The following is a 27,500-nucleotide window of genomic DNA, read 5'->3' as shown; positions in this document are numbered from 1 at the left end:
ACAGATAACAAGGTGGACCTGAGGCACCTGAGGAAAACCTGAGGTGGATCTCTGACCTCCACACCCATGAGCACATGCACACACACACACACACACACACACACACACACATACACACACCACACACACACACACACACACACACACACACACACACACACACACACACACACACACGACTACTCTGAAAGATGGGGTTAGGCTAGGGAGTTATCCTGAGGGTTTACACAGTGCTGTGCAGGGTTCATGCTGTCCTTCCAAGAGGCTTCTCAGTTCCATGGTTGACCTCAGCAACTGGGCACCCCATCTCCTCCATGTGCTTCCTGCAACCCCATCTCTGTGTGCTTTCTGAAACCCCATCTCCTCTGTGTGCTTCCTGCAACCTCCCCTGTTCTTCTGTCGCATTGTGCAGATCATTCTAACTAAGGCTCAAACTCGTTCCTGCCTTGGTTCCCAGTGGCTCTCCCAGGTTGACATACATTGAGATACCTGGAAAACTGTTACACACGGTGCTGGCACCCACTCCAGAACCTCTGGTTTAGTCAATCTAGGAGTAAGTGGCCCACAAATGTGCTTTCTAGCCTGCTCCAAGGAGATGGTGACAGCGATGCCGTGGATTAAGTACCAGGACCATACTATGAGAAAGCCACTCCTGGCTGTGTCTGGAAAGAGCGTCTGGAGAGAATTAACCTGAGAGACTGGTTCATGAGCCCACCCCATAGCCCAGAGGCCTAGACAGAATAAAAGTAGGACAAAGGGGACCTTGGGATCCGACTCAGTTGGGAGGGTGGCAGGCTTGCCTGCAAGAAGCCTCAGTTTCACTCCCCAGCACTGACTGATTATAGGCAGATGACACACGCCTATAATCCTGGAATTAAGGAGGTAGAAGCAGGAGGATCCAGAATTCAAGGTCATCCTCGGCTACATAGCAGGAGGAATACCAGCCTGAGGTACAGGAGACCCTGGTTCAAGGTCATGGGGCAGAACAAAGAGCAAACCCCGCTGTCTGGGGCAGTTCTCTCTGCTTCTTGGCTGCCAAGGCATGAGTGACTCTGCTCCCCATACCCTCCCTGCTCTGCTGGACTGAAGCTTCTCAAACCGAGAGGCCTAACAAAGTGTGCCTCCCTCGGGCCGGTTCTCTCGGGCATTTTGTCATAGCAACAAGAAGCCTGTCACCTCTGGTATATTGCTGACCACAGGGCCAACGTGCCCCTTACCTGCTGCCTTCCAGCGCTGCGGTGGGGAAACTCGTACATCAGAATTCTGCTCCTTTGCCCTGTGAGGCGGGGGTCTACAAACCTGGAACCTGGACCTGGGCTCTTTACCAACTCTCACCTTCCAGCCCCAGCCACCCTGAGTAGCTCACCCAACCTCTCTGCGGGGTCTTCACTGCCACTCTGCCTGCTGGCCTCGGGAAGAGCACGTGAGGGAGATCTGCTGCCCTGTCTTCTTACCTAGTATGTGTCCGTGGCTCCCAGCATGAGTGACCACAGAGAGACTGGTGATGCAGTGGGGGGGTGCCCTGCAGCCTTTAAGAGAAATGAGGAAGGGCTGGGGCAAGGGTTCTATTAGTAAGGTACCTGGTGAGCAAACGTGAGGAGCTGAATTCAAATCCTCAGACTCCATATTGCAAAGAAAGCCAGGCACGGTGACATATGCTTGTAACTTCAGCACTGGGGCAGGAGAGAGAGGGAGACAGGTGGATTCCTGAAGCCAGGCCACCTAGCCCAATTAATAAGTAAGTCTCGGGTTCAGTGAATGGTCTCACCTCAAAAAATAAAGATGGAGTGCAGTCGGAGAAAGACATCTGTGGTCGATCTCTGCTCTCTACACATATGTGCACATGTGCGATTGTGTGTATGTTTGTGTGCATGTGCATGCACACTCACATATACATATTCCTACACTAGCAAATGCCTGTACCATACAGCACAACACAGACAGAAACACACTAGAGTCAGGGCAAGGCGAACAATCTTCAAACCTCCCAAATGCCGAGAGCCACAACAGCAGGAGGCGCTCAAAGCTGTCTGTGGCCATCCCAGTCAGCAGCCGCACCTAGGCGTGGGTCCGACAGTGGAGCTGCAAGAGGAGGAAGAGTGTGCTTCTGTTTGGGTCTCATGGAGGTATCGGTGTCTGTGCACAAAGAGGTCTACCCCTTGGTGTGGGTCTCCTGAGGCAAGGACCTGAGGACAGGGTGAGGGGCCACCTCTGGGGAAAGGCATGAAACAGTTGGAACATGTCCTATGTTGTTTTGGCTTTATCCTTCCTCCTCCTCCTCCTCCTCCTCCTCCTTCTCCTCCTCCTCTTCTTCCTCCTCTTCTTCCCCTTCCTCTTCCCCCTCCTCCTCTACCTCCTCTTCCTCCTCTTTCTACTCCTCTTCTTCCTCTTCTCCTTCTTCAACTCCCTCTCCCCTTTCTTCTTCTCCTTCTCCTCCTTCATTTTCTGAATGTTAGGAAAATAAAAGGACAGCTCTGGTGGGGCTGGTTTCTGCAGGGTTTCTCTCCAGGCTTCTGGAAGCGGAATGAGGGGCCATGGCCCCTCACCTCACAGCTCACTCTGTTCACACCTGGGCTGCAGGAGAGCCCAGAAAAGAACATGCATGACCTCCTGTGACCTCACCCCAGCTCATGCTCCACCCTCTTTCCTCTCTCCTGTAGCATCCCTGCTTCAGCTGTGGACTCAGGCCTGAGGGTTCTGTCCCTGTACCACAGGCTAGGATCCCAGGGTCCCTCTCGGCCTCCCTCCTTTACCCTGGCTGGTGATTCACTCTCTTCTCTCTCTGTTTCCTTCTTCCCCCCTGTGTGGCTCTCTCTCTGGCTCCTCCTGTCCCGCCTCTTTGACTGATGGGTTCCATGGACAGAACTTGGTAAGTGAGGCTGGGTAAGGGCAGGGAGGCCTGAGGGTGGGGAGAATCACAGAGAACCTTCCTCTTTCCCAGCAGGCGCATCCAGACACTCCCAGCTTCTCAGGCCTATGAGTTCTGTGGTCAAGAGGCCAGGGTTCACAGGAGACAGCCATTGGTGTCGCCGGTTTAGAACTGTCATGCTCCAATGCCTTTGCTATTAGAGTCCTTTCGGGCATTTAATTGGTCCCCTCCAGCTGATGGAATGGATCCTACCAGAGAGACCTTAAAATTCTGCAACCCAAGAGGCTCAGAGTAGCACTGTCTGTACAGTAGTCTCCAGGAAGCAGTTCTGGGCTGGGGGCTCTGGAGTGCCCCCCCAACCACAGAATAGGCCGAAAGGGGCTGACAGCACTTGCCCACCCCCCATATTCTGTTCACAATCCCTATTCCAGAGACAGGAGAGTTGTCCCTGGCTCTGAGAACAGGTCGGCTCAAGTGCCTCACCTTGCTAGTCCAGTGAGATCCCCACCTACTGGGCTCTAGGGTGCTCCAGTGGCTTAGTGCCTGATCCCTGGCTTCTGTAGCAACTCAGAATCCCTGCCCTGGTGGGAGGGTCAAAGTCAGCTCTGCAGTGAAAGGCTTCTGGGGCCAGAGATGCCTGGCGGTCCCTTCTCACCATGAAGATCTAGCAGAAGGAAGCTCTCCAAAATCTTGGGTTCATAATGCTGTAGCCCTATGTTCAACCACAAGGGACCTGTCTAATCGGGTGGAGCATCAGATGGATGGGTTACATAGGAGCCAGAAACTCACCTCAAGTTGATGATCACTAAACATTATAGCCAGGGCCAGACAGACACATCTGACCCTATGGAGAGGAGTTTACGTGAAGCAGCAAAGACCAAACTCAGTCAGCAAGCCCTACCTCGGCTTCGCTTCAGCCTTGGCTCCGCCCCCTGAGCTGAGATCATGTGGTCCTAAGCCCCGCCTCCACTCCCATGAGCCTCCTTGCCTAGAGTGCTTAAGGCCCTAACAGGAAAAGTGAGCAGGGTAAAATACTGAGGTAGAAGAAAAACCTGCACGCTGAACCTCAAAACAACAGAATAGAGCAGCTGATGCAGCAGCCCCAGTGCGGGTCTCTGGGGTGTGAGACATATAGTAGTGTTCTTTGTTTCCTAGATTCCTCGTGTCACCCTCGTGTCATGCATAGCAGCCCCGCACTCTCCTTAACACATTTTCTCTGCTCTCTTCAGTCCCGGCCCACTGTAGCCACCTCGTTTGTTTGTTTGTTTTTCCTCTACTTTCCAGTTCTCACCTCTCCTTTAATCTCTTCTGAGTCTTTTTAAATTTTATATTTTACCTGTTTAGTCTGTGTTGGAGGGACTTGCATGTGTCACGACATGTATGTGGAAGTCAGAGGACAACATGTTGGAATCACTTGTCTTCTACTATGTGGGTCCCAGGGATCGAACTCATGTCTTTGGACTTGATGGCCAACTCACTTACTGTCTGAGCATTGAGTCATCTCTTCAGCACTGCCTTCGGGTTTTAATACTGGCAGATTCCTCTCCTCTGCATTCCTTAATGGAGAAAGGACCAAGAGGTGGGAAATAAACCAGGCATGGAGAGGGACATGGCAGACATAGTATATGACAGACAGAATGACAGAAAGAGCCCAGAGGAGGCTCCATGGGCCTTAGAGGTAGAGCCGGAGACAGTCATCAGGCGGGAAGATCCTCCCCAGTCCTCCTCCTCCACTGCACCAGGAGCCAAAGCCAGGGTTGCTGATGTCACCCTGCAGCAGTCTGGCTGTACCCCCGACCTTCTGCACCCTTTGCAAATGTCTTCTTCGCTCTCACCCAGGGTCTAAACAGCATGTTCGAGGTGTACCTGGTGGGCAACAACTCCCACCACTTCATCATCTCCCCAACCTCCGTCCAGGGGAAAGCAGACATCCGCATCCGAGTGGCAATCCCACTGGACTACGAGACCGTGGACAGATACGACTTTGACGTAAGCTTCTTTCAGCTTGTCCTCGGGACGCCTGGGGAGGTTGAAGGGAAGGCTGAGGAGGGTGGAGTAGCATCCCCTTAAGTCCAACCTCCCAGCTCTGTCATTTCACTAGGGATATGTCCCAGGGAAACGACAGAGAGGCAGGGGCTAAATCCTCAAGCAGGGTAAGGGTAGAAGGGAAATCACCAGCCCATCCTAGCCAGCACAGTCCAGCCCCCAGAACCACTCCCTCCCATGAGAAGGTCCTGTGAAGGGCTCATAGAACACAATTGGCATCAGCCTTGACTCTAGCAGATGCTCATGGTTGGAACCAGCCGAGGCACAGAGAAGTCTCATGGGAGACAACAAAAGCTCCAGAGAGACGTGGGAGCTCACGCAGCTCTGCTCTGCTCCTCTAGCTCTTTGCCAACGAGAGCGTACCCGACCACGTGGGCTACGCCAAGGTGAAGATTACGCTCATTAATGAAAATGACAACCGGCCCATCTTCAGCCAGCCCCTCTACAATGTCAGCCTGTATGAAAACATCACCGTGGGGACCTCCGTGCTGACAGTCCTGGTAAGTCCCCATGTTCACAGGGGCCATAAGCTCTTGGGTAGCCCCAGGGATACTGAGCATCTGGGTATCAGGTACCATAAGAGCCCAGAGCCTGCTGGTCGGTGAATGATGGTATCCAGAATCTTCTTGAAACAGGGAAAACGGGCCAAGCTGTAGAGCAATAAGATGAAGAAGGGTATTTCAATTTTCTCTATTTTCCCTGAAAGGCATGCCTCCCAGATGGTCCAGGAGACCTAGAAGCCCGTGTAATCAATAGGCTGGGTGTTAGCCGTCTCTGAAGAGAATAGCCCTCCCTGTCTCTGAGCACAGCAGGCTCCTTGAAGCTGCCTGGGAAGCCTCTGACACCGTTGACTTTTGACAAGCCCACATCCTCATCTGGGGTCACTGCGTGTATGCCACTTGACACTCTTGACTGCAGGAGGCAGAAACTCTTGTATAGTTCAACCAGGAAAGCATTAGCTCACGTAACTTGCCGTTACAAGTGTGTTAGTTCAGGCATGGCTGTATCCGGGCGTTCATATAAACAATAATCTGTTGTTAGCAGACAGCTTAGCTTTTTTGGAGTGCCCGAGAAGGTCACAAGACCTCCAGATTTCTTACCAGTTTATCAATGCTAGTGGGAAAAAAAATATAATTTTCCCATAGCTCCGAGTGCCCCAGAACTGATCTCAGAATGTTCACCCAGCACCAAATGTCACAATTCTGACGAGCCAGCTATGGGTCTCACTTGCCTTAGCAGAGCTAGGCCTCAGGGGTTGGCTCTTGGTTCTGTTCGGCTTATTCAGGCTGACGTGCAAAAGGGGAACCCATTATACATTTGAATAGGCCACCGAGCAGATCAATATGGTACATGATGCTATATAAGCCCAGGGTCCAACCCGTCACAGGCAGTCAATAAGTGTTAGGTTACCACATCGCTCTCCCTGTGCATGAGAGGCCCACAGAGGCCTTGCTGCCATGTCTTGCTCCAAGCCGCTGTTGCCTGCCATAGCAGGCCCCCACCCTGAAGTGTGTTTACTCTGCAGACAGATGGTCTGGAGCAACATTGTGCCCCCAGGCCTTTCCATCTGACAGTTATTAATATTTCAAACAGATGTTTAGCTAGTCAGGCCGTCAGATGGAAACCATGAGCCTGCTGTGGCTATTCTCCGAATCCATTGCTCCCCAGCCCAGCGCTCCCCCAGTCTTTACCGCAGTGACTGAGCAATATATCACCCACTGCCTCGGGCTCCTGGACCCTCCTCAAGCCTCCTAGGCCCAGCCCGAGAAGATGTACAAAGGGTTCCAGCCTCCTGGGCTCAGAGGAAGTGTGGGTCTCCCACAAGGCAAGGAATGTCAAGGAGAAGGGTGTCAAACAGTCTGTGATAAACCAGGCAGGGGACAGTGACCATGTCCATAGGTCAAGGACCATGTGACACAGAATTCTCATGGGTGATCCAGGCTGGTTACCACCTGATTAGCACTCATTCCTGGAGTCCTTGATGGGAGCAGAATTCTGTCTGTATTTGACATCCTCATAGATGAGCGTTTCTCAAACTGCCTAGTGCTGGGACCCTTTAATATAGCTCCTCAGGTTGTGGTGACCCCCAACCATGAAATTACTCTGTTGCTACTTCCTAACTAACTTTGCAACTGTTATTAATCCTAATGTAAACATCTGGTATGCAATACCCCCTGTGAGAGGGTCATCCGACCACCAAGGGGGTATTGACCCAATGATTGAGAACCACTGCTGTAGATGGTGGAACTGGGTTTGGAACACCAGAGAGCAGGGCAGAGAGCCAAACAGTCTGTCCATCTCTGGTGAACATGAGTAAAGCCCTTCAAGCTAACGCTTTCCAGAGCTGCTGATGGTCTCTGCACATGGCTATCAGAATTGGCCAGCCGCCTTCGTGCTTCCCTACTCCAGCCCCACCACCACGACATGGGGAATCTTAGACATGTGCTAAGCCGTGGACCTCAGTTTCAGACCTATGCTGAGGGCTGCTCTGTCCCTGTCCCTCTAGGCTTGCGTTCATGTCCTCCTTAAATTTATCTGCAAAATGGGCATGACGGACCCAAAGTTGTGGAGACAAAGACAGAAATGCAGCCATGGGTGGCTCCAACAACTGTCAGCTCTCTGTCACCCCAAGGTGCTGCCCAGCTCCCTGACCACAGCCCCACCTCCACCTCTCACATTCAAGCCCCACCCTTAGCCTTCTGGCCTTGTGGCCATCTTGGCCACTCCCCTTTTAGATCTAAGTCTCCTCTTTCCTTTGTCCGAGTCAGAAAGGGCCACTGTTACAGCTGCCTGCTCGGAGACCGTAAAATTCCTTCTCCCTGACCTTTTCCATGGTGTTATTAAAATGTTTCATGGGCAGTTGTGTCAGGAAAAAATTATAAAGAAAAAGGAAGATGTTTTAATTTGCACCACAGGCCCAGTGGAGCCTGCTGCAAGGGGCTTGCCCAGCCCCCACCCTGCCACCTGTGCCAGGGAAGCCATGGCATGACACTAGTCAGGGGAAGATAGCTGTGACCACCAGTCTGGGGATCCTAGATGGAGCAGTGGAGCCCAACCTCCCATTTCTCTGCTGGCTGGGTTTCTGGAGCCCTGTTTAGAGGTCTAGAGAACCTAGTGCTCTCCAAGGACCCGAAGGTCAGAGTATGACCTTGAGCCCAGTTCTGGCTGCCTGCTTGGGTCCTCCTTTAGGAATGCTGGGACTGCTGGCAGACCTAGTGCCCAGAGCACTTGTGCTGGGGACAGGGGATGACGGGGATGCCTGGGATGGCCTCTGAGAACCAAGTCCCATGTCCTTTGGTCACTTACTGCCACAGTAGCAGTTCTCCTGCCCCAGCTGCATAGTCCTCTGAGTCCTGAGGATGCTTTGCTACCTTCCTGCTGAGGGGGCTCGGGGTCAGTTGTAAAGGGGAGTGGAGAGGTTCATGCGGACTCTCAGCTCATTCAGGAGAGTTCCTAGTCCTAACAGTGCTCTCAGCAGAGTCTCTCCACAGCATAGGACCCTACTAGGTGCCTCCCTTGGCATATTGGTCCTGCCCCAGCAATGCAGTCACTGAGCCTCTTGGCCCCAGTGACATGCAAGGAAGATTTTCTGTTCCATTTCATTCAGCCCCAGAGGCAGCGGTAGCACCCTGGCTGGCTAGTCTCACTCCCAGCCATAAGGTACAACTCCCACCCTATCAAAGGCCCCACCGACTGGCTCTGGGGCCTCTCATCTGCTCTGCTCCTCTCTCTCCAGCTTCTGGTCTGGAAGTTTGGAGAAGGAGCCCATGATGACCTAGACTTCCTGAGGCCAGAACTAACCACATTCTCCCCCGTCATGCTGGCCTTTCCACGCTGTCAGCACAAAGTGCCTATGCTCTTTGTCTTCTCTGCCTCCTCCTCACAGATACCCAAGGAAAGGGGGAAGGGACATCATTGCCCCAGGCTGGTCTTGGTGGAGGCCAGCTTCAATCCTGTACAGTCAAGCTCTGAGGGCAAACTTCTAATACAGTAAGCCCCTCCTATCAGCTGCAGTTCTGTGACTGCCAGCACCCAAGCCTGCAGGGCCAGGGACCTCCTGCCCCTGCCCACTCCTGCTAAACCCAAGCAATTGAACTTAGAGCCCAGACAGGGAATCTGAGAAGGCCATCCCTTGCCTCAACTTCAGGTAGTGCTTCCTGAAACCCACCCTAAGTCCTCCCCACCCCTCTGTTCGCAGTTCCCAGAGGGAGGACACATTACTCCCAAGCCGCAGTGGGGACCTTCTAGAACTACATCAGCTACTACAGGAGGATGCTGGTTAAGAACAAGGGTCTGGGGGTTGGGGATTTAGCTCAGTGGTAGAGCGCTTGGCCTAGCAAGCGCAAGGCCCTGGGTTCTGTCCCCAGCTCCGGGAAAAAAAAAAAGAAAAAAAGAACAAGGCTCTGAAACCAGAGACTTAGGTTCCTGTCCTAGATTTGCTGATGGCTGTGCCTGACCCCATGTAGATGCTTAGCTGTGTCCTGGTCCCCGGCCCCTATAATGTGCTGTGGGGGTGATGGACTGATACTCATCTCATAGTTAAGAGACAGGTCAGGGCTAGAGAGAGGGCTCAGTGGTTAAGAGCACTAAATCCAGAAGGCCTGGGTTTAATTCATCTGTAACTCCAGTTCACAGGTATCCAACATCTTTTTGTGACCACTGTGGGCAACTAGGCATGCATGTGACACATAGGCATACATGCAGGAAAACATCCCTACACATAAAAATGAATAATTTTAAACAAGCATGGAGTGCCTTGGGTGGGTAACAGCTATGATTGTCAACCTCAGCTGCCCAACAATGGCTCCCACACTTTGGGTCTTCAGAGCTCTACCTGCCTCTCCTTCCATTCTGACTCCCTAGGCTCCAGGATCCCTTTGCACACTGGTACAAGACCCAACACACGGCCTCAAGGTGCCAAACACAGATGAGGCTGGCAGAGCCAGAGAGAGAAGATTCCAGGAAGAGGCAGACAGCAGATGCTATAGGGTATGGGGCTTAGGATCTGAACTTCAAAGGCCCCTGTATTGCCTTTACCTAAAATTCTCCCTGCTGTTTGAATGGGGCCCAGGCCCTATTATCAAGGAGTTTGCCCTGCCTACGGGAGTTGTCCAATTTCCCACTTAAAGGAACTCAGGAGGGGGCTGGAGAGATGACTCAGTGGTTAAGGGCACTGGCTGCTCTTCCAGAGGTCCTGAGTTCAAATCCCAGCAACCACGTGGTGACTTACAACCATCTGACTTACAGGATCTGATGCCCTCTTCTGGCTTGCAGGCCTACGTGCAGGCAGAACACTATAAATAAATCTTTAAAAAGAAATGAAACTCCCTTGGCCACTCCTACATCTGCCAGCCAACTGTCAGTTAACACTCACTTCCTGCCTGTTGGGCACACGGGCTACTCCCTCTGTTCACGTGAAGCTTTTTTCTGTGTTGATTGCTACATTAGAAATCACCCAAACTCAGCCACCACTGCATCGTCACACTTGTGGATTCTGTGGTCAGAAATTCTCCAAAGCTGGTAATCCACCCGCAGGGCGTGGAGGGTTCACCTCCACAGGATGCTCCTGAAGAAACAGGACATCCTTGCTGCTCCTAGGGGTTCTCCACCTTTGGGGGGTCAAACGACCTTTTCAGAAAAGTCTCCTAAGACCATCTGCATATCAGATATTTACATTATGATTTATGATTCATGACAGTAGCCAAATTAATTATGAAGTAGCAATGAAAATAATTTTATGCTTGGGCGTCACCACAATATGAGGCACTGTGACAAAGGACCTCAATGTCAACATGAGACATTAGGAAGGTTAAGAACCCCTGCCCTCGACACTCACTGACAGCTGAGTTTAAGCACCCTGGACCTGGGTTGGCATTCAGTGCCTCAGCAAACCAGGTCCTGACTTTAGCCCCCACACCTGCTCTCCTGCATCCCAGGCCCTCCATCTTTGCTTGGATCCTCAGCCTTTCCTGTCCCAGTAGCTGCTGTGCTTTTCCTCAGTTCATCAATCTTCTTGACTGTAAGAGCCAGCCCACTGTGCCCACCTCCAACAGGAAGCCTCTCTTAGACACCCATCTTTCCTTCCATACTCCCTCCCCCTCCCCCAGGCCTTCACCTGCTCCTTGACAGGCTTCTTCCCAGGGCTCTACAACATACAGTAGCTTTGAGTCCTGTGTAAATAGGTGGGGGATTTAAGGAAACTTGCTGGGCATGTTTGGAAGAACGAGTGGTTAAAGGCCTCATGGGGAAACTGAGGCACAGAGAAGGTAAACAGTGTTACCCTAGGTTACTCAGTCAGTGGAATTTCTTTTAGAAGTGTGAATGCTTTTCTGGGCTGTCAGGTACTGACATTCTGTGTGTGACCCTAGGCCAGTCTTGTCCCCTGTCTAGGACTTGGTTTCCTGTCCGGCCCCCAAAAAGGGTTACCTAGACATCTGAGGACTCCTCTCAGGGCAGGGAAGGCTTTACAGAGGCAGGGTAAAGGCCAGGAACTAAGGCTGGGGGACAAGGTGGAGGCAGACAGGAAGATGAGCTATCAGCTACTGGGGAGCACGGTGAAAATTGAGGGTGACCTTTCTGCTGCCTGGATGAGGAGTGGGGTCACCTTTCTCTCTGTATAGTCTCCTCCCTCAGCTCACCTGGGATCTGGGCTTACCTGTTCAATCATACCCACTTTGGTGCCGTCCTTCCTCATCTGACCAGGTACCTTCATGGAGAAAGGGGCCCATAGGGTGCAATCACGTCTCCCTTCTCCTGGGAGGCTCCTGGGGCGGGCTGCTGCCTCTCTGGGTTCTGGACTCATGTTCTGTGCCATGGCAGACTAGGGTTCCTACCTTAACAGTATGAGGGGGTCTCCTCAGAGTCACAGCCCAGAGCCTAAAATGAGCAAGAGATCCTAGAGCCAACCCAGTGTCCCAGTGTCCCAGTGTCTGTTCGAGGTGTCCACCATCTGTCCCAGGCTTTCCAGAACAGCTCTGCTCCTTCCTTCTGGTAACATCCATTTGATTTGACTCCACCATCGCTGCCAGCAGAAGTCACAACTTGAATTATTAGTCAGGGAGTGTGCTTACTCAGCCCAATGGGTAGGCCCCATCTGGATAGGTTTCCAAATCCCACAGAAGACAGGGGTCAGCCTTGGGAAGACAGCCCTGCTATAGTAACTTCGAGTCCCACTCCCAGACACCTCAGCAGCCAGCCCTTCCCACAGGTCCGCTCTGACTCGCCATTCCCCACCCCCACCCCTCCGCCAACCCTTACCACTGGCATCTTAATTGACCTCCTTGTTCTGGAAGCCCTAGAGACCTGAGACTCCAGCTGTGCTTAAACAGAACAAAATCTCTTCCAATTTCCCCACCGTTTAAAAGAAAATTGAATTCTTTATCTGCAGCCTGGGGAGGGGGATAAGGGGGGAGAGGAGGAGGGAAGGAGGAAAAACAGGAAATAGCAGGTCACTGGCCCTGCTCCCAGGCTGACCTAGAAGCCTGTGTGAACATACCGGTCCCTCCATTTGAAGGATGTCTAAGGCTGTCCCTCAGGACCCCTTTGGCGGGCTCTTGGTTTGTGTCCTGTTGGAGTTTGTGTGTTGGAACACGTTGGGATAGGTGTGGTGGGGGAGGGGCTGAGCTGCTGAAGGTGATTGACAGGTTACTCTAGCTGTCAGGCCTCAGTGCTTCTGGCCTGTATTTATCTGCTTAATCTAAATATCAATCCTAAAACCAAAATAGGATGGAGTTCCGAGGTAGGACAGGTGCTCTGGAGAGCTGCGAGTGGGGTGGGGCCGGGTTTGCTGGTGAGGCAGACGTGAGGAAGGATGATGCCACTGGGACTTCTAGCTCCTGGGCAGAGTTAGGATATAGAGCCAGAATCCCCCACCTCTGCCAGGAAGTGCGCCGACCTGGCTGATGTTTTCAGAGAATCAGCATCGGTTTTTACCAAACTGACGGGGCTCGGGGCTCTGCAGAGCTGCACAGCTTCTGTCACAGGTGTCCCCAGAACCCAGCAGCCTCAGTCTGAGGAGATGCTGATGGCTACCGGTCTCTTCCCGGATGTCAAAGCCAAATGACACTCAGTAGCATCCAGTTACTGGATCCCAGGAGTTGAGTGACTTGGGAATTTCATCTCTTCTATAACAGAAGACACAGGCCCAGGCACGCTGGTCGCTCACCAGGGCAGCCAGCTCCAGAAAAGCTGAGTCCAGGTTTGGATTCCACCTGTGTTGACCCCAAGCCCTCCACCCCACTCCTCTCCTTCCCAGTCAATGAGTCCTGCAAAAGTAGGGCTACCCATGGGTGACCTTGAGCAGGTCCCTCACCAGGGACCTTAGTGTCCTCTTCTAGAAAATGAAAGGACTCGGCTGAGTGATCTCTAAGCCTCGCATGCTGGCATCACCTGTCCCTGATGGTCCCCTACTGCACCTAGAGTTTCAACCCAGAAGTCACCCTTCCATAGGCTGGCCACTGATTGTTCCTGCTCAGGCAATTGTACTAAGAACACCGAAGCAAAGAAAATGGACCCCGTGGGCAAAGGGGCAGAGGGCTGCTGTAAAAGTGTTCAGGAGTGGAATAAGTTCATAAACGCCACAAACCAAAGGCCTGTGCCGAGGAGCCCAGTCTTGGGGGAGGAGACTGGGGTACTGGGCAAGGAGTGCAGCAACCAGGGCCTCAGATAAATCTGTCTAGACAGCAACTGGAAGGAGGTCAGGGGTGGGGGGTGAGATAGACTAAGTGGTGTGTGGGGTGTGTTTGGACCTAGGGCTGGGGCTCAGAATTGACTGAACCAGCTGTGTAATTGTGGGAGGGGTGGCTTTATTTTGGTGTGTTTTGTTTTGTTTTGGAGACAAGATCTCACCATATAACCCTGGCTGGCCTAGAACTCACTATGTAGACCAGTCTGCCTTGAATTTATAATGTCTACCTCTGCCTCCCATTGGCTGGGCTCAAAAGCACACGGCCCACAGGGTCATTTAATTTCCTGACCCCAGGACGTGTCCACATGTTCTGATGCCCCAGTATTTTTCATTCTATGCTATTGTATATAATTTCATTCTATGCTATTGTATATAAAGTGTACTCGTGACCCATTAGAATCTAGTGTCTACCCTTTTTGCTTCCCTGGGCCTCACTGGATGAGGAAGAATTGGGGGAGGGGTACACATTAAATCTAAGAGTGTCCACTCTTCAGCTCGTGAGTTGCAGAAACATGCAGAAGCATGTACTCACGTTACATGATATTACAACATGATGTTTTCATGTATGAAATTCATGCCTGAGAAACACACAATCAAATTACAGAGGGGAAAATTACACACACACACACACACACACACACACACACACACACACACATTTTCATCATGTTTTGTGTTGGGCCACATTGATATCCCAGGCCATGTGCAGCCTGTGGGCCACCAGCCAGGCACACCTACACTAGACTGATTTCACAAGCAACTCCTGGGGACTGGCCCAAGTGCACCATGCCTGCTCTGCTGTTTGATGATGGTGGTGGTGACAGATTTTCATCTAGTCTCTGGCCACCAGCTTTCTCCTGGTCCTGCTACTGCTGAGATGTGACGTTGAATGGCATTTACCTGGAACCAGCAATGGCCAGTATAGCTGCCAGCATCAGAACCTGGCTCCCCAACAATTGCTTGCACCATAGTGAAGTGTGTTTGTCACCCATATAAATGCAGCATAGCGGTGAGGAGCTTCAGGTGGCCACTCTTTCACGTACTCTCCCTCCTCATCCACAAGTGCCTTCCGTGTGCTTCAGTTCATCATATCCCTACTGAGGGCAAAATGAGCCTCCTTGTTTTTTATAGAGAAGGAAACGGACCAGACCCCAGCCGTGGACGGTGGTCTGAGCTTATGTCTCTAGGGTATCGATAACCTTCCCTTAAAGAATATCAAAGATTCTTTGAGGAGACTGGACCCCTCTCTGTGGACCTGGCAAAACCTAGGGCTAGGCTGGAAAAATGACTCAATTGTGCTTCTTTTGGGAGTACAGAAACCTTTGGTTCAATTCCCAGAAATGGGGGAGGGGCTCGTATAGTAGGCATGGTTATAGACCTAGCCTTGGGTAAGGGTGAGGGCTTGGGGAAAGAGAGATTGACAGATAATTTAGGCTCACCAGCTGCCAGCCCAGCCTACTTGAGTTCCCAGGCCAGTGGGAGACTATCTCAAAAACCAAAGTGGCAAGTCCCACCCCCTTTCCCACCCCTGAACGACATCTGGTTGACCTCTCTGGCCTCCATATACATGCATGTACACATGCACACACGCACACACATAAACCTCTCATGGGGCCACAAGATGGCTGCCACCTTGTATAACAGATCCAAAGTGGATCTCTATTTAACCTCTTTACCAGCTTCCCAGCAGAACTCAGAATCAGAGTTTCTTCTCTCTGCCAGCTCTCTTCTCACCAGCGGAGAGACCAGACTGGACAGAAGTCCCCTGTGGTCTCCCACTGTGTGTAATACGTCCTTACAACCTAGAACTGGAAGACTGGGGTCTTGGACTGGTTGAATGATGAGCAACATTTTGCTCTGTAAGCCTCAATTCCCCTCTCTCAGCATCTGCAAGATGAGGATGTCATTGAGCCCTCAATCTTCTACACTGGTTTTAGAACACTGGACTTCTCCAGTCTTTTAGGCTCTTCTGACAGTTAGCTTGGGGAGGAGGGGGAGAAAATGGGGAAGCCAAAATGTCATGAGTCTGGGGCAGGATTGTTTCTTGGTCCCTAACAAGCACAAGATGCTATTCCCCAGCAGCCCTGGGTTAAAAACCCAGAAGAGTAAAAGGCTGGGAGCTACAGATCCCTGCTAAGCTCAGACCTGAGGTGATACACACTCCCAACTATGAACTCTGACCTTAATTTCTGGTGTCAGGTGGAACTGTAAAATCCATTAGGGCTTGGCAGGTAGAGCGATAAAGATGTCAGGCAGGCAATTGGGTGGGTATTTAATCTATCAGATGTGAGTGAGGCGTGCCATTCAGTGAGCCAACAAGAGAATGTAGAATCAATATGTTCATTAGCAACGACGTGTGCTGACCCAATCAGCACCCACCAATGACAGCAGGCATTATCACCCATGTGTCAAATCACCTTGGAGAGAGGGCATGGCCCTGATGATCAGTCCCCTTCTCCCAACCTTCATGTACCCCTCTGTAGCTTCCCGCTTGTCTAAAAAGCTGCCTGTCACCTGGATAGCCCACAGAGGTGGGGCAGGGGGTGGATGATTCAGGGAGGGGACCCCAGTGAGCTAGCTGTAGCCCTGGGTAGGCTGCTCCTCCAGGGGGTTGATTGGACTGTCTTTTCTCTTCCATCCCATCTCCTGGGCACATGCTGGCCCTCTTAACTAAGCCTCAGATGTGTGTCTGTCCCCACACCTCTCCTCTACCACTGTAATCCCAGCTTGATAAAGGCCGGAGAGAGGTCCAAGTCCTTCTGATTGCATATGTCTCGCACTGCTCAGCCAGCCCCCCTCCCATGTCCCCAGGAAAATGGCTTTTCTGTGTCCAGTTTGCTTTGCTTGGTGATCAGATATGATTGAGGAAAAAAAAGTCACTCAATCATATTCCCTTCAAACCTAAGGGCATGAGAGAAGAGTCTGTGAAAGGGCTGAAAGGAGGCTTTCCTCCTCTTCTTCCTCTTCTTCTTCTCCCCATCTCCCGCTCCCTCTTCTTCCTCCTCTTCTTCCTCTTCCTCTTCTTTCTCCTCCTCTTCTTTTCCCTCTTCCTCCTCCTCTTCCTCTTCAGCTTCCTCCTCTTCCTCTTCCCCGCTTCTTCTTCCTCTTCCTCCTTTTTTCTTTCTCCTCCTTTCCCTTTTCTTCCTTTTCTTCCTCTTCCTCCTCCTCTACTTCTTCCTCTTTCTTCTCCTTTTCCTCCCCTACTTTATCTTCCTCCTCTTCTTCTTCTTACTCCTCTTCTTTCTCCTCCTCTCCCTTTTCCTCCTTTCTTCCTCTTCTTCCTCCTCTTCCTCTTCCTCCTCTTCCTCCTCTTTTTCTTTCTCCTCCTCTCCCTTTTCCTCCTCTTCCTCCTCCATGTATGTGTGAAAGCCAGACAAATCAGGGCTCAGCTCTTGGTCTTCCTGGTCGATGATGGTAGAATACTGAGCCACTTGTAGCTGTGGAACCCGAGAAAACAGCACACATGCTGCCATATCCCCACCCAGCCTAAGGACTGCCTAGGTCATCCTCCCTCAGAAGCCACTGGGAACAGCGGTGGCAGGCAGGAGCTGGCTGGGGAAGCAGCACCCACTAGAGCCTTGGGTGGATGAGAACAGTCCAGCTGGGAGATTTGAGCATGGGTACTAAACCGCACCCCAGCTCGGGTCAGGAGACAAGAGATCCATAGAAAGTGGGAGTAGCTTCCAGAGAGATGACTTCCCCTGCCATTCTTTCAGCTTCTTCTAAACAAAAGCCCACAGGCAAAAGTAGTCAGGTTCTCAGAGAAAGTGGTATGCAGGGTCCAGAGATTAACTCAGAGCCATTGCTAGTGGCTCTGTGGCTTTTGATGCCATCGGGCACTTAGGAGATGCCTCATGGACACGTGGGAAGGGCCACAGTGTCCTCTGAAAAGGGTCCATGAGTGCTCTTCTTGGATGCTATACTTAGATACTCAGTGTGAGTCCTGGTTCCAGACACCGTGACAGTGATGTCAGCAGTGATGTGATACGCAGGAAGGTGTCCTGGGACTGACCCTTAGCAAGACTGTTGCCCCCTGTCTAGAGGCTCATTGAGTCACAATGGGAATTGGGTCTTGTCTCAGGGAATTCGTATCTGGTGTTGGTCCTTCTTGCCCCTTCCAAATGTACTTTGCCAAGACACTTGTCATTGGATTTAAAGTCTAGCCAGATAACCCACTGCGATCTCATCCTTAGCTTTGTTACCCCTGACAAAGCTGGTTTTTCCAAGGCCACATACCTTTGGGGTGAGGGTATGGACATGTCTAGAGAGAAGATCGTTTGACATCTTCTATCACCCTCAAATGTGATGTAGAGATAACAAAAGGGACAATCGGATAAGATGTCATGCTGGGGACATAGGAGCAGGCCATGTGGCCTAGCAGCTTTTCATATCTTCTCTCTGTGCCCCATCACCATCCAACTCACCCCAACCCCGCCTTGCACCAGCTCTCCCAGGACCATGGCCTCATCAGCTGGGCTCCCGAGACCCCTGGTATGCTCCCAGGGGCCACTGCTTCCTTCCCTTGGCGCCTCATCTCACCATTCTTTGACCTGCCATCCTCAGACTCCTAACCTCCAGCCACAGTGGGTCTGTCCTCTTGCCTGTGCGGGGACTGTACCACCACTGGTAGTAGTAGATGAAAGTGAAGAGACCAGGCTGCCTTGGGCACTCCTCAGTCTCCTTGCTTGTCCCGTCTGGTTGGTGACCTCACAGGTTCATGTTGAACCTTGATTGGGAAGGCTGACTTCCCAGTCCAGCAAGGCCAGAACTATAGACATTCCAGACAGGACTAGAAGATTCCTGATAGTGCGAGGAGAACTGGGGAGCACAAGACAGGGAATGGCTTCTCGGATCACGTGGCCAGTTCGAGACAGGGTCTAGCAGACTCACAGATTCTGACTCTGACATTGCAGTCTACTGACTTTAACCAGCCACTTCTTGGGTTTAGCGGCTCACCTGGAAAACAGACGGGGTAATGAGGAGAAAATGACTAACAGACTCACTTGAGTGTGCCTAATTCGTAAACAAGAAGCCATCTACTGCCTTAAAACTGTCATCACCAAGACTGTCTTTAAAAGTAGGTAGATTTGGGAAATGTCACTTGCCTTGCAAATGTAAGGGCCTAAGTTGGAATCCCTTGCACCCACACAAAAAGGTAGGAAACGTTTTGGAATAACAACACTCAAGCTTGCCCTCCATCTACAGCCATACACACATGAGCATATATGTGCACACACATGCACACATGTGTACCCAACACAGAACAGAAAGTGAGATAGCAGAGTTTCTTTGCTATTGCCCAGGCTACTACTTTTTGTAGGGTAATGGTAAACCTATTTCTTTTCTTTTCTTTTCTTTTCTTTTTTTTTTTTTTTTGGTTCTTTTTTTCGGAGCTGGGGACCGAACCCAGGGCCTTGCGCTTCCTAGGCAAGCACTCTACCACTGAGCTAAATCCCCAGCCCCCCTATTTCTTTTCTTAAACACACACACACACACACACACACACACACACACACACACACACACACGCACACATACACACACGCACACACACGCACACACACATGCACACACACACGAAGATGAAATTCCTTATACAAGCCTTTTGTCTGCCCATCAGAGAATCTCGACAGTGGGTGTGACTTAAATGACTTACTTAACCCCTCTGAACCTTGCTTGCTTCATCCATAAAGTGGGGACCATGTTGGGGTAGAGTCAAAATGTCAGCACATCCACACCTCTCACGACAGTGCTGGATCACTAAGGACTGAGCAGGAGGGGAAGGCCATTCTGGCGGCCTCCAGCTGGCTGCCACCAGCAAAGGTTTTCACCTCAGACCCCTTACCTCGCTGCTTCTCATAAAGGTTGATGTCAGTCGTTAAAGACAATGCTGTCGTGGTGCCAGGCCCACATTCTTGGCTATCCCTCTGCCTTGGAGACCCCTCCCACTACCTCTGAACAAGAGTCTCTGGGGATGGCCAGGCAGTTGGCATACTCTGCTTCTGTCCCCCCACCACCCTTTGACCTGACATAACTGCTTCCCCACAACAACATTCAGAGCTGGATTTGCTCCCCATCAACTTTTATTTCCAGATTTTAATATCAATGGAAAGAAAGGAAGTGACTCTGGTGTCCAGAAGCAGCGCGAATCTGCGATAGGCTTGTCAGACCAGCGCCTCCCCAACCCCTGCCAGCCATTCTTCCTGCCTGTGGGATCCTGATGATGCAGCAGGGTGGGTGCCATGCCCCCCTCACCTTGGCCCAGCTTCTGCTGTGCAGCCCAGGAATCAGAAGGCTGGGCTGAGGATGCCCATACTCAGAGAGGCTCGGAGAGCGCTGAGAACAGGATAGGGATGAGGCTTGGCAGAGCACATACCTGGCTTCCTCAAAGTCCTAGGCTCTGTTCCCAGCACACACGCACCGGATGTTGACTGTGCATAGCTGTAGTCCCAACACTCAAGTGGTAGAGGCACGAGCATCAGAAGTTCAAGGTCACTCTTGGCTACTTAGCAAGTCCGAGGCCAGCCCAGGATACATGAGATTATGCTTTAAAGAAACAAAAACTACCAGTGCCAGCTCCATTAGAAAGTTGTCCTTGTGTGCCAGACACAGCAGAAAACACTCTCCTTGAGTTGTCTTTATCAACCCCGCCACAGCCTCATGAGATGGCAGTGGCTGTTGTCCCCATTTTACAGATAAAGAAACTGAGGCTCAGGGTGAATTATTGTCCCCATTTCATAGATAAAGAAACTGAAGCTCAGAGTGGATTATTGTCCCCATTTCATAGATAAGGAAACTGAGGCTCAGGGTGGACGTGACAGTGTGCTGAGGACTAGGGATTCTCCTCCCCTCCCTTTTCCTATCCTCCTATAATGTCTCCATCCTTCCCCTCCCCTCTCCTGTTACCTCGCCCCTTCATTGTCAATCTTTCCTCCTGGGAAACCCATCTGCTCAGCATCTGAGACTCTAGGCTTGTCTCTCTGCTAAGTAGAGCCTTCCAAGTCAGCACCTATAAACGCCTTTCTTCTCAACTGAGTCTGGCAAAGCCTCAAGGGCCAGGTGCTCCCTGGATTCTAGGAGGCTCTAGGGAGCTAGGAAGGCTCAAGACAGGTACCAGCAAGTCATCCATGACCTTCCCACTGCATGCTGTCCGTCGGCTGCCTCGAGGTCAGCCTACCCCAGCCTGGGCCACACTAACCCCTCTCAGCTTCTGTCCTGGGAACCTGTGCTCTCCCAGGCAGTCAAAGTGAGCCTGACAGAGGGAAGCAGTGTGCAGATGGTGAGGAGGCTGGGAAAGAACCCTCCTAACAGAGGAAGTTACTCGTCCCAGGTTAATGATCCAGGACCAAGCCGCACCTGGGAGGAGCCCGAGGACTGAGTGACAGGTAGAGGCACAAGGCTGGGTGGCGGTGGTCTGCTGGTAGGAAGCAACCCAGAATCAGGCAGATGGCTCAGGTGCCTGCGCAGCACGCAGACCCTAGCCCAGGTCACACTCAGGTCCAGAGTTGGCACTGTGGGCAGAATACAGATTGTGCCACCCTGAAGTGATATCTTCACAACCGTCCTTGTTAGAAGAGATGATCTTTGTGCCAGCCTCACTCTGAACTCCAGAACTCCAGGGACAAGCACTTTCCTCACCCTGGAACAGCAGCGAGCCCAGCGGGGACAGCAAATGAACACTGATTCCACTGCACCATTGATAGCCGCTCCAGGAAGACGCCATGAGAAAGGTGCTGAAGCCTTGTAGCGTTCAGTGCCGTGATCATATCTGCTATGGAGATGGGTAATAGGGCAACAGCTGGCCATCCCAGGTCCCCACTGGGACACAGGGAGAGAAGCCACCGTTTTCCTTTTTCTGCAGCCCCCAGCACCCCAGCACACCCTTTCCTGTTTATGCTCCAACTGGGGGATTCTGAGCTTCCAGCTCCAGCCTCCTCAGTAACGTACCTTGCTCCAGACCTCCTACAGGCTCAGAAAGCCTAGAGTAGGCTCCAGAGACTTCCTTCAGTATGTCTCTTTCCCCTTTACCTACAGCCCCGGCTGTCATCTCCCCTTTAACCTGTGGTCACCCCTCTGGCTCCATTGCTCTCTGGACCATCCACTGTTTGATCACTCAGGGTCCTAACTTCCCCAGAGTCCCCATCAGTAGCTCTTCTTCCATTGATATGGCCATCCCGGGGAGAGCACATCACTCAGAGCAACAGCATCCTGCCACACCACATGACTACTGCAGTCCCACCCTCAACCCCACTCCATCTGAGCTGAGGAAGAAATTTCCCAATGTGCTAGGCATCGCCAAGAAGCATGGAGAGTCGGTCATCTGCTGGCTATAGCCTTCACCCACACCCTTTTGGGGGGAGCATATAGAAAGTTCTGTGCTCGGGGTTGGGGATTTAGCTCAGTGGTAGAGCGCTTGCCTAGGAAGCACAAGGCCCTGGGTTCAGTCCCCAGCTCCGAAAAAAAGAAAAGAAAAAAAAAAAAAAAAGAAAGTTCCGTGCTCTCAGGTCCCACCAGCGGAGCCTCTTCCCACCCATGCCAGCCTCTCTAGTCCTACATCGCACTTGTGGGCGAAAGGGAAAGTTTCTCAGCAGATCCCAGCATTCTCACTTGGTTTGAGGATCAGCTCCAAGGGCCTGGGTGATGATGAATGTGTAAAGCATTACCGCACAGCACCAGGGCTCGCTGGAACTGTTTAAAAATGCATTCTGGCATGTAAATTTCTGCTCCATCAATCCTTATGACATGTCAAACATTGCTATTGTTTCCTGAACAAATTGTGCCCGGTGCCCTTCTCTGCGGATCTGTGCATGGGAGCAGAACTGTACTCGATGCCTGCTAGGTTTCTGGGACACAGCGCTGCCTGGAAGGTAGCCTGGCAGCTGGGCCCGCCGTGCTGTGCTTCAGAAACGAAACCCCTGTACGCACGTGCAGGGAGTCTGGACGCGTACGCGTGACTGCGCATGTGCCTACAGGCATGCTGGGAGAGATGTCCAGGTGGCCGGGAGAGGCAGGGAGGGGACCGAAGGGGCTGGTGGGAGCACTTGAGACTAAGGAGGAGTGTGCGTATGATCTATGTGGCTCAGGGTTAGTAACCTGGGAGATCTCTGCCTGCCTGAGCCAGAGAGAAAAAGAGAGATACTGGAAGTATATACAAGAAAAAGCCAGGATACCAGGAAGAGGGTCTGTTTGAGACTCAGAGAGATAGGGTCTATGTAGAAAGATCCAGGAAGATGCAGAACAGGAGGAGGAGTAAGGGACAACTTTTAGGCTACAAAAAGGGGCTGAGGTATTCTGGGGTTCCTGTCCAAACAGGAAAAGAGTCAGATAGCAGAGTGCAGCATCCAGAAAGAGTGGGGCTATGTTTGGAAGGAGGCCCAGAGTATGACCATATAGGGCTGGTGTGAACAAGTAGGAACCAGTAGGAACCAGTGGGAACCAGTGGGGCTTAAAGGCTCAGCAGTAGCTGATGAACCTTAATGAAGTCAAGGGAGGGGTGTGTGTGTGTGTGTGTGTGTGTGTGTGTGTGTGTGTGTGTGTGTGTGTGTGTGTGTGAAAGAGAGAGAGAGAGAGAGAGAGAGAGAGAGAGAGAGAGAGAGAGAGAGAGAGAGAGAGATTGATTGCTGGCAGAGCAGGTATCTTGAGCTAGGACACTTTCATCTAGTGGAATTGAGTTAGAAAGGATCTTTGAGAATAATAGCTATGTAGGAGGGCACTTTCAGGAAGCACATGTGAGGACCTGCTCCCTGTTGGCAAGGAGAGTCCCTCGGAGTACCTCTAGGATGCTAGGCTTGCTGTGAGTCCTGGACCCACAGGCACAGGGAGGCCTGTATGCTGAAGGTTGGGTGTGGTACCTGTTTTCACCAGAATGGAAGCCCCAACCCTCAGCAGAGATGTCAGGATAAACCACACAAATAGCTCTTCCCTACAGGTTAGGTCTAAGATACCCACACAGACCAAGTTCAAGCATGCACGGAGCTGGGGGCCTTCTTTAGAAGTCAGGGGAAGGCACCTTTTCCAGGTTCCAACCCCCTGACTGAGTGGTTACATCTTGGAAGAGCCAAGCCCATGCTATATGAGCTGTCTTTCTCAGTCAAGGCTGGAAGGACACCCAAGCAGGGGCAGCGCCACTGAGACAAGAGGAGTGCCTGTAGGGAACACCTGGCTATTCTAGATGGGAACCACCCAGACTTCCTCCTCCGTTCGCAGGAGGATCAGGAAGGCACATGGTTAACAGTTCAGGCTACCACCTCCTGTTCCACATCCCAGTACTGTGGCTGTGTGACCTTGGGCAAGCTAATTCACCCCACAGAGCCCCAGGTCCGCCCTTTATCCGTAGAATGGGGGTCCCACAGAGCTATTGGGAAGGTAGAATGAAAGCATAGGAAAATCTGTGGCCTGTAGTGAAATGCTCTAAGGAGAGAGGGGGAGTCCCACTGCCCCTCCCATCCCTGCGCTGAGCAGAGACTCAAGTTTCTGGGCACCGTTCCCCCTCCCTCTCCAGACTCCTCACTCACCTTGTCTTAACCTTTGGAATTTTCTCCGCATGTGTATTTATTTTTTCCCTTTCCGTCCACAGCAGAAAATTACACTTGTGCTGACATTGTCCATCACGAAAATAACTGCTATGGCTACAGTCGCGAAGCTCAAATGCAGACTGCGCTCTGCCAGGAAAGCAGTGTAAGGCAAGGTTGAGGAGATGCCTCAGAAACTGGAGGCCCTGGCACCCCAGCCTGGCATGACTATCCCCAGAGTAAAGGCTTGTGGGGCAGGAGCTGACCATAGGGGCAGTGCTGACCATTGACTATGGGGACAAGAGCTAACCACAGGGGCGATGCTGACCACACGGTTAGGAACTGACCACAGTGGTGTGCTGACCACTGACCATGGGCACAGGTATGTGTGCTAAACACAGGGCAGGTGCTGACCTCAGGGACAAGGTGCTGACCACGGAGGCAGAAGCTGGACATGGGGACATCAGTTGGCCATGGAGACAGGTGATTCTGTGGAAGGATCGGTGACGGAGACAAACATGTCCTGAGTCCCCAGGCTTGGGTGTCCTGCCGTGTACAGCCAGTAGCTGTCCTGCAGACACCAGACACCTTACTGCAGAACCTCCTGCCACTAAGATTGGCCTCTCCAAGCCACTCCCCACCTAGCGCCCGCTCTTTGCTGTATCTCCTCATGGCTCCAACCACTGTGTTCCACTAGTTAGCTAGTTCTTTCCAGCCATTTCTCTCTCTCTACTCTGATCATAAGTCACCTTTCGAAGAGGACATGACACCTTGGTTCCTGGCACAGCATCCTACACACTGGAAAGGCTATAGAGAATTTACTGAGTAGCAAGGGAAAGAGGGAGGGTGCTGTCAAAAGCCTCCAGGTGGGTCAGCCATCCTCCATCTGCCTGCCTTTCCACTGTGCCCCGCCTGCAATACCCCATGAAGAGTCATTCAACCTCCATGCTGTCACTGGGTTGGTCTTTATAAGTTGTCTTAGTCAGGGTCTCCATTGCTATGAAGAGATACCATGACCAAGGCAACTCTTATAAGGACAACATTTAATTGGGGCCGGCTTACACATTCTAAGGTTCAGGCCATTTGCATCAAGGAGCATGGCAGCATCCAGGCAGGCATGACACTGGAGGAGCTGAGAATTCTACATCTTATTCAAAAGGCAGCTAGGGGAAGACTGACTCTTCCACAATGGGCAGAGATTCAGAGCCCACCCAGGAGAAGCTCAGATCTAATTTGTTGCTCTTGTGGCCAGTGAAGAACCATACAGATTAATCGGGGGCAACCTGGGGTTCACGAAGCACCTCAAACCCTGATTACTTCTGTGGTGGTCTGAATATGCTTGGCTCAAAGGGAGTGGTACTGTTGGGCGGTGTGACCTTGTTGGAGGAAGTGTCTCCTTTACCACAGGGAAGTGGGTATCCATGACTTTCAGGACCCCAGATTATGCCATACATTCCAAGAGAGATGTGACCAAAGACTCCTGGCCAAGGCCAAGGAGTATCCCGAGAGCTCTATAAGGGAAGGGTGTTTTGGGTGGGTCCTGATGGGTAGGTCAAGACTTTTGAATGAAGGGATGGAATAATGCACACTGGGAGGAGTTTGGGGTACATCGGGGATGAAGGCTGGCTGGGATATAGGTAGCCTTGTCATCAGGGTATTGGCCTGGATTAGTTTATCAAGTAATAAGGAGCCATTGAAGGTTTTTGCTTTTGTTTTGTTTTATGCAGAGAACAGTAATAACTGTTTAAAAACATTCTTATTTGTGTGTGTGTGTGTGTGTGTGTGTGTGTGTGTGTGCACGTGTGTGCAGGTGCCTACAAGAGGCTAGAAGATGGCGTCATACTCCCTGAAACTGGGGTCATAGGTCACCCGTGAGCTTCCTGACATGGGGCCGGAAACCAAACTCAAGTCCTGTGAAAGAGCTGGTGTACGCATAGACCTCAGAGGCTTGGCCGGTGGAGTGAACCTTACACTTTGCCGAAGGGCTAGCGTCTTGGACTTCTGTTCCGTCAGTACACAGCAGCAGGCAGTGAGTCACCACGCCGATTGTCCAGCAGCAAGCGTCATGAAGCACTTGCTAGTGCTCTTATATCCTGAGCCATCTCTCTAGTCCCTGTAGAGGCCATCAGATTTGCTAGTAAATTGTGCTAGCATACAGATAGTATATAGATATACTAGTATATAGATATCCTGTGTCAACACAGCTTCTAACTGAGACAAGGTGGGGTGGTGGCCTCTACACAAGTACCTGAAGGGGTTACTAGGATAGTTGAAGCATTCACCTGGGACTCAGGGTTGCCTTGGTAGCCAGGTGCAGTCTGAGACACCTGTGTGGCCAACTATGTCATCTCCCCTCCATTCCTGCAGCCTGAACCGGAGGCCCCAGGAGTGTCCTGCAGGATGCCCACGTACTCTTTTCTAGACTGACAGGGGAGGGGTGCTTGTGTCTACAGGGGAATTCTATTCTCCACCCACAAGCCTCTGAGCACATCCTTATGTGAGCCTGGCCTGTCTGTCACTTGATACAGCAGTGGACATCAGGTATCTGCTGTAAGACAGTCTGAAGAAGGCGATGACCTATTGGATGCTCGAGCAGACAGAGCTGGGCAGGATGGAGCCAGACCAGCAGCTGCCTGACCGCACAGAGTAGTAGCACATGGGTGCACTCATATCCAGCCCTGAGGGTAACACGGGGGTCCCATGTCCCTCAAGGCACAAAATGGATGTAGATAGGGACGTGAAGACGGGTAACTCAGCATCATGGAGCTTCTGTTCCCTCACTGGTAAAAGTTGCTTTTTCATAGCAGAGACCAAAATGCCTGACAGAACAAGTTAATGGAGGGAGATTCTGTTTCAGCTCATGGTTTCAGAGGGTCCGACCCATGGTCCTTTGGTCTCATGCCCTTCAACAGACATCATGGTAACAGGAGTATGTGATGAGTGCTGCCCCTCGGTATTTGAAGGATAGACACAAGAACATGGCACAAAAAGGCCAGGTGCAATATACTCCAGGGACATGCCTTACTGACCTACTGACCTACTTCCTTCATCTAGGTCGCACCTTCCCAAATAGCATCCTAGCTGGGAACCAAGCCTTCAATGTGGGGACGTTTCATACAGAAGCCATAATGGAAGACGGGTTATAAGTAACTACCTGGCAGGATATGGTCACAGTTAATGAGACTTCTAGGGGTTGGGGATTTAGCTCAGTGGTAGAGCGCTTGCCTAGAAAGCGCAAGGCCCTGGGTTCGGTCCCCAGCTCCGAAAAAAAAAAAGAGACTTCTAAGTCTGGGAAGACAGCCCAGCAGTAGTCAAGTATTGTACACAAACATGAGGGACCTGAGTTTGACCCCTAAAACCCCCTAAGAACCCCATGGGGACCTGAGTG

At 51.7% G+C, this 27,500-nt stretch overlaps 1 protein-coding gene across 2 annotated transcripts in view; it reads left to right on the top strand.

Annotated features, from left to right (window-relative positions):
• Positions 1-27,500, top strand: part of Cdh23 (cadherin-related 23) — a 382,621-nt gene that overhangs the window by 217,130 nt on the left and 137,991 nt on the right. For both annotated transcript variants that reach the window (XM_087596750.1, NM_053644.2), the window contains 2 exon segments: positions 4,709-4,858; positions 5,257-5,415. In XM_087596750.1, coding sequence (XP_087452876.1) covers positions 4,709-4,858; positions 5,257-5,415 — 309 coding nt within the window.

Source organism: Rattus norvegicus, chromosome 20 (genome assembly GCF_021556685.1).
Source record: "Rattus norvegicus strain SHRSP/BbbUtx chromosome 20, alternate assembly SHRSP_T2T, whole genome shotgun sequence".
Lineage (NCBI taxonomy): Eukaryota > Metazoa > Chordata > Mammalia > Rodentia > Muridae > Rattus > Rattus norvegicus.
This window is presented reverse-complemented; position numbering and strand designations above follow the sequence as displayed.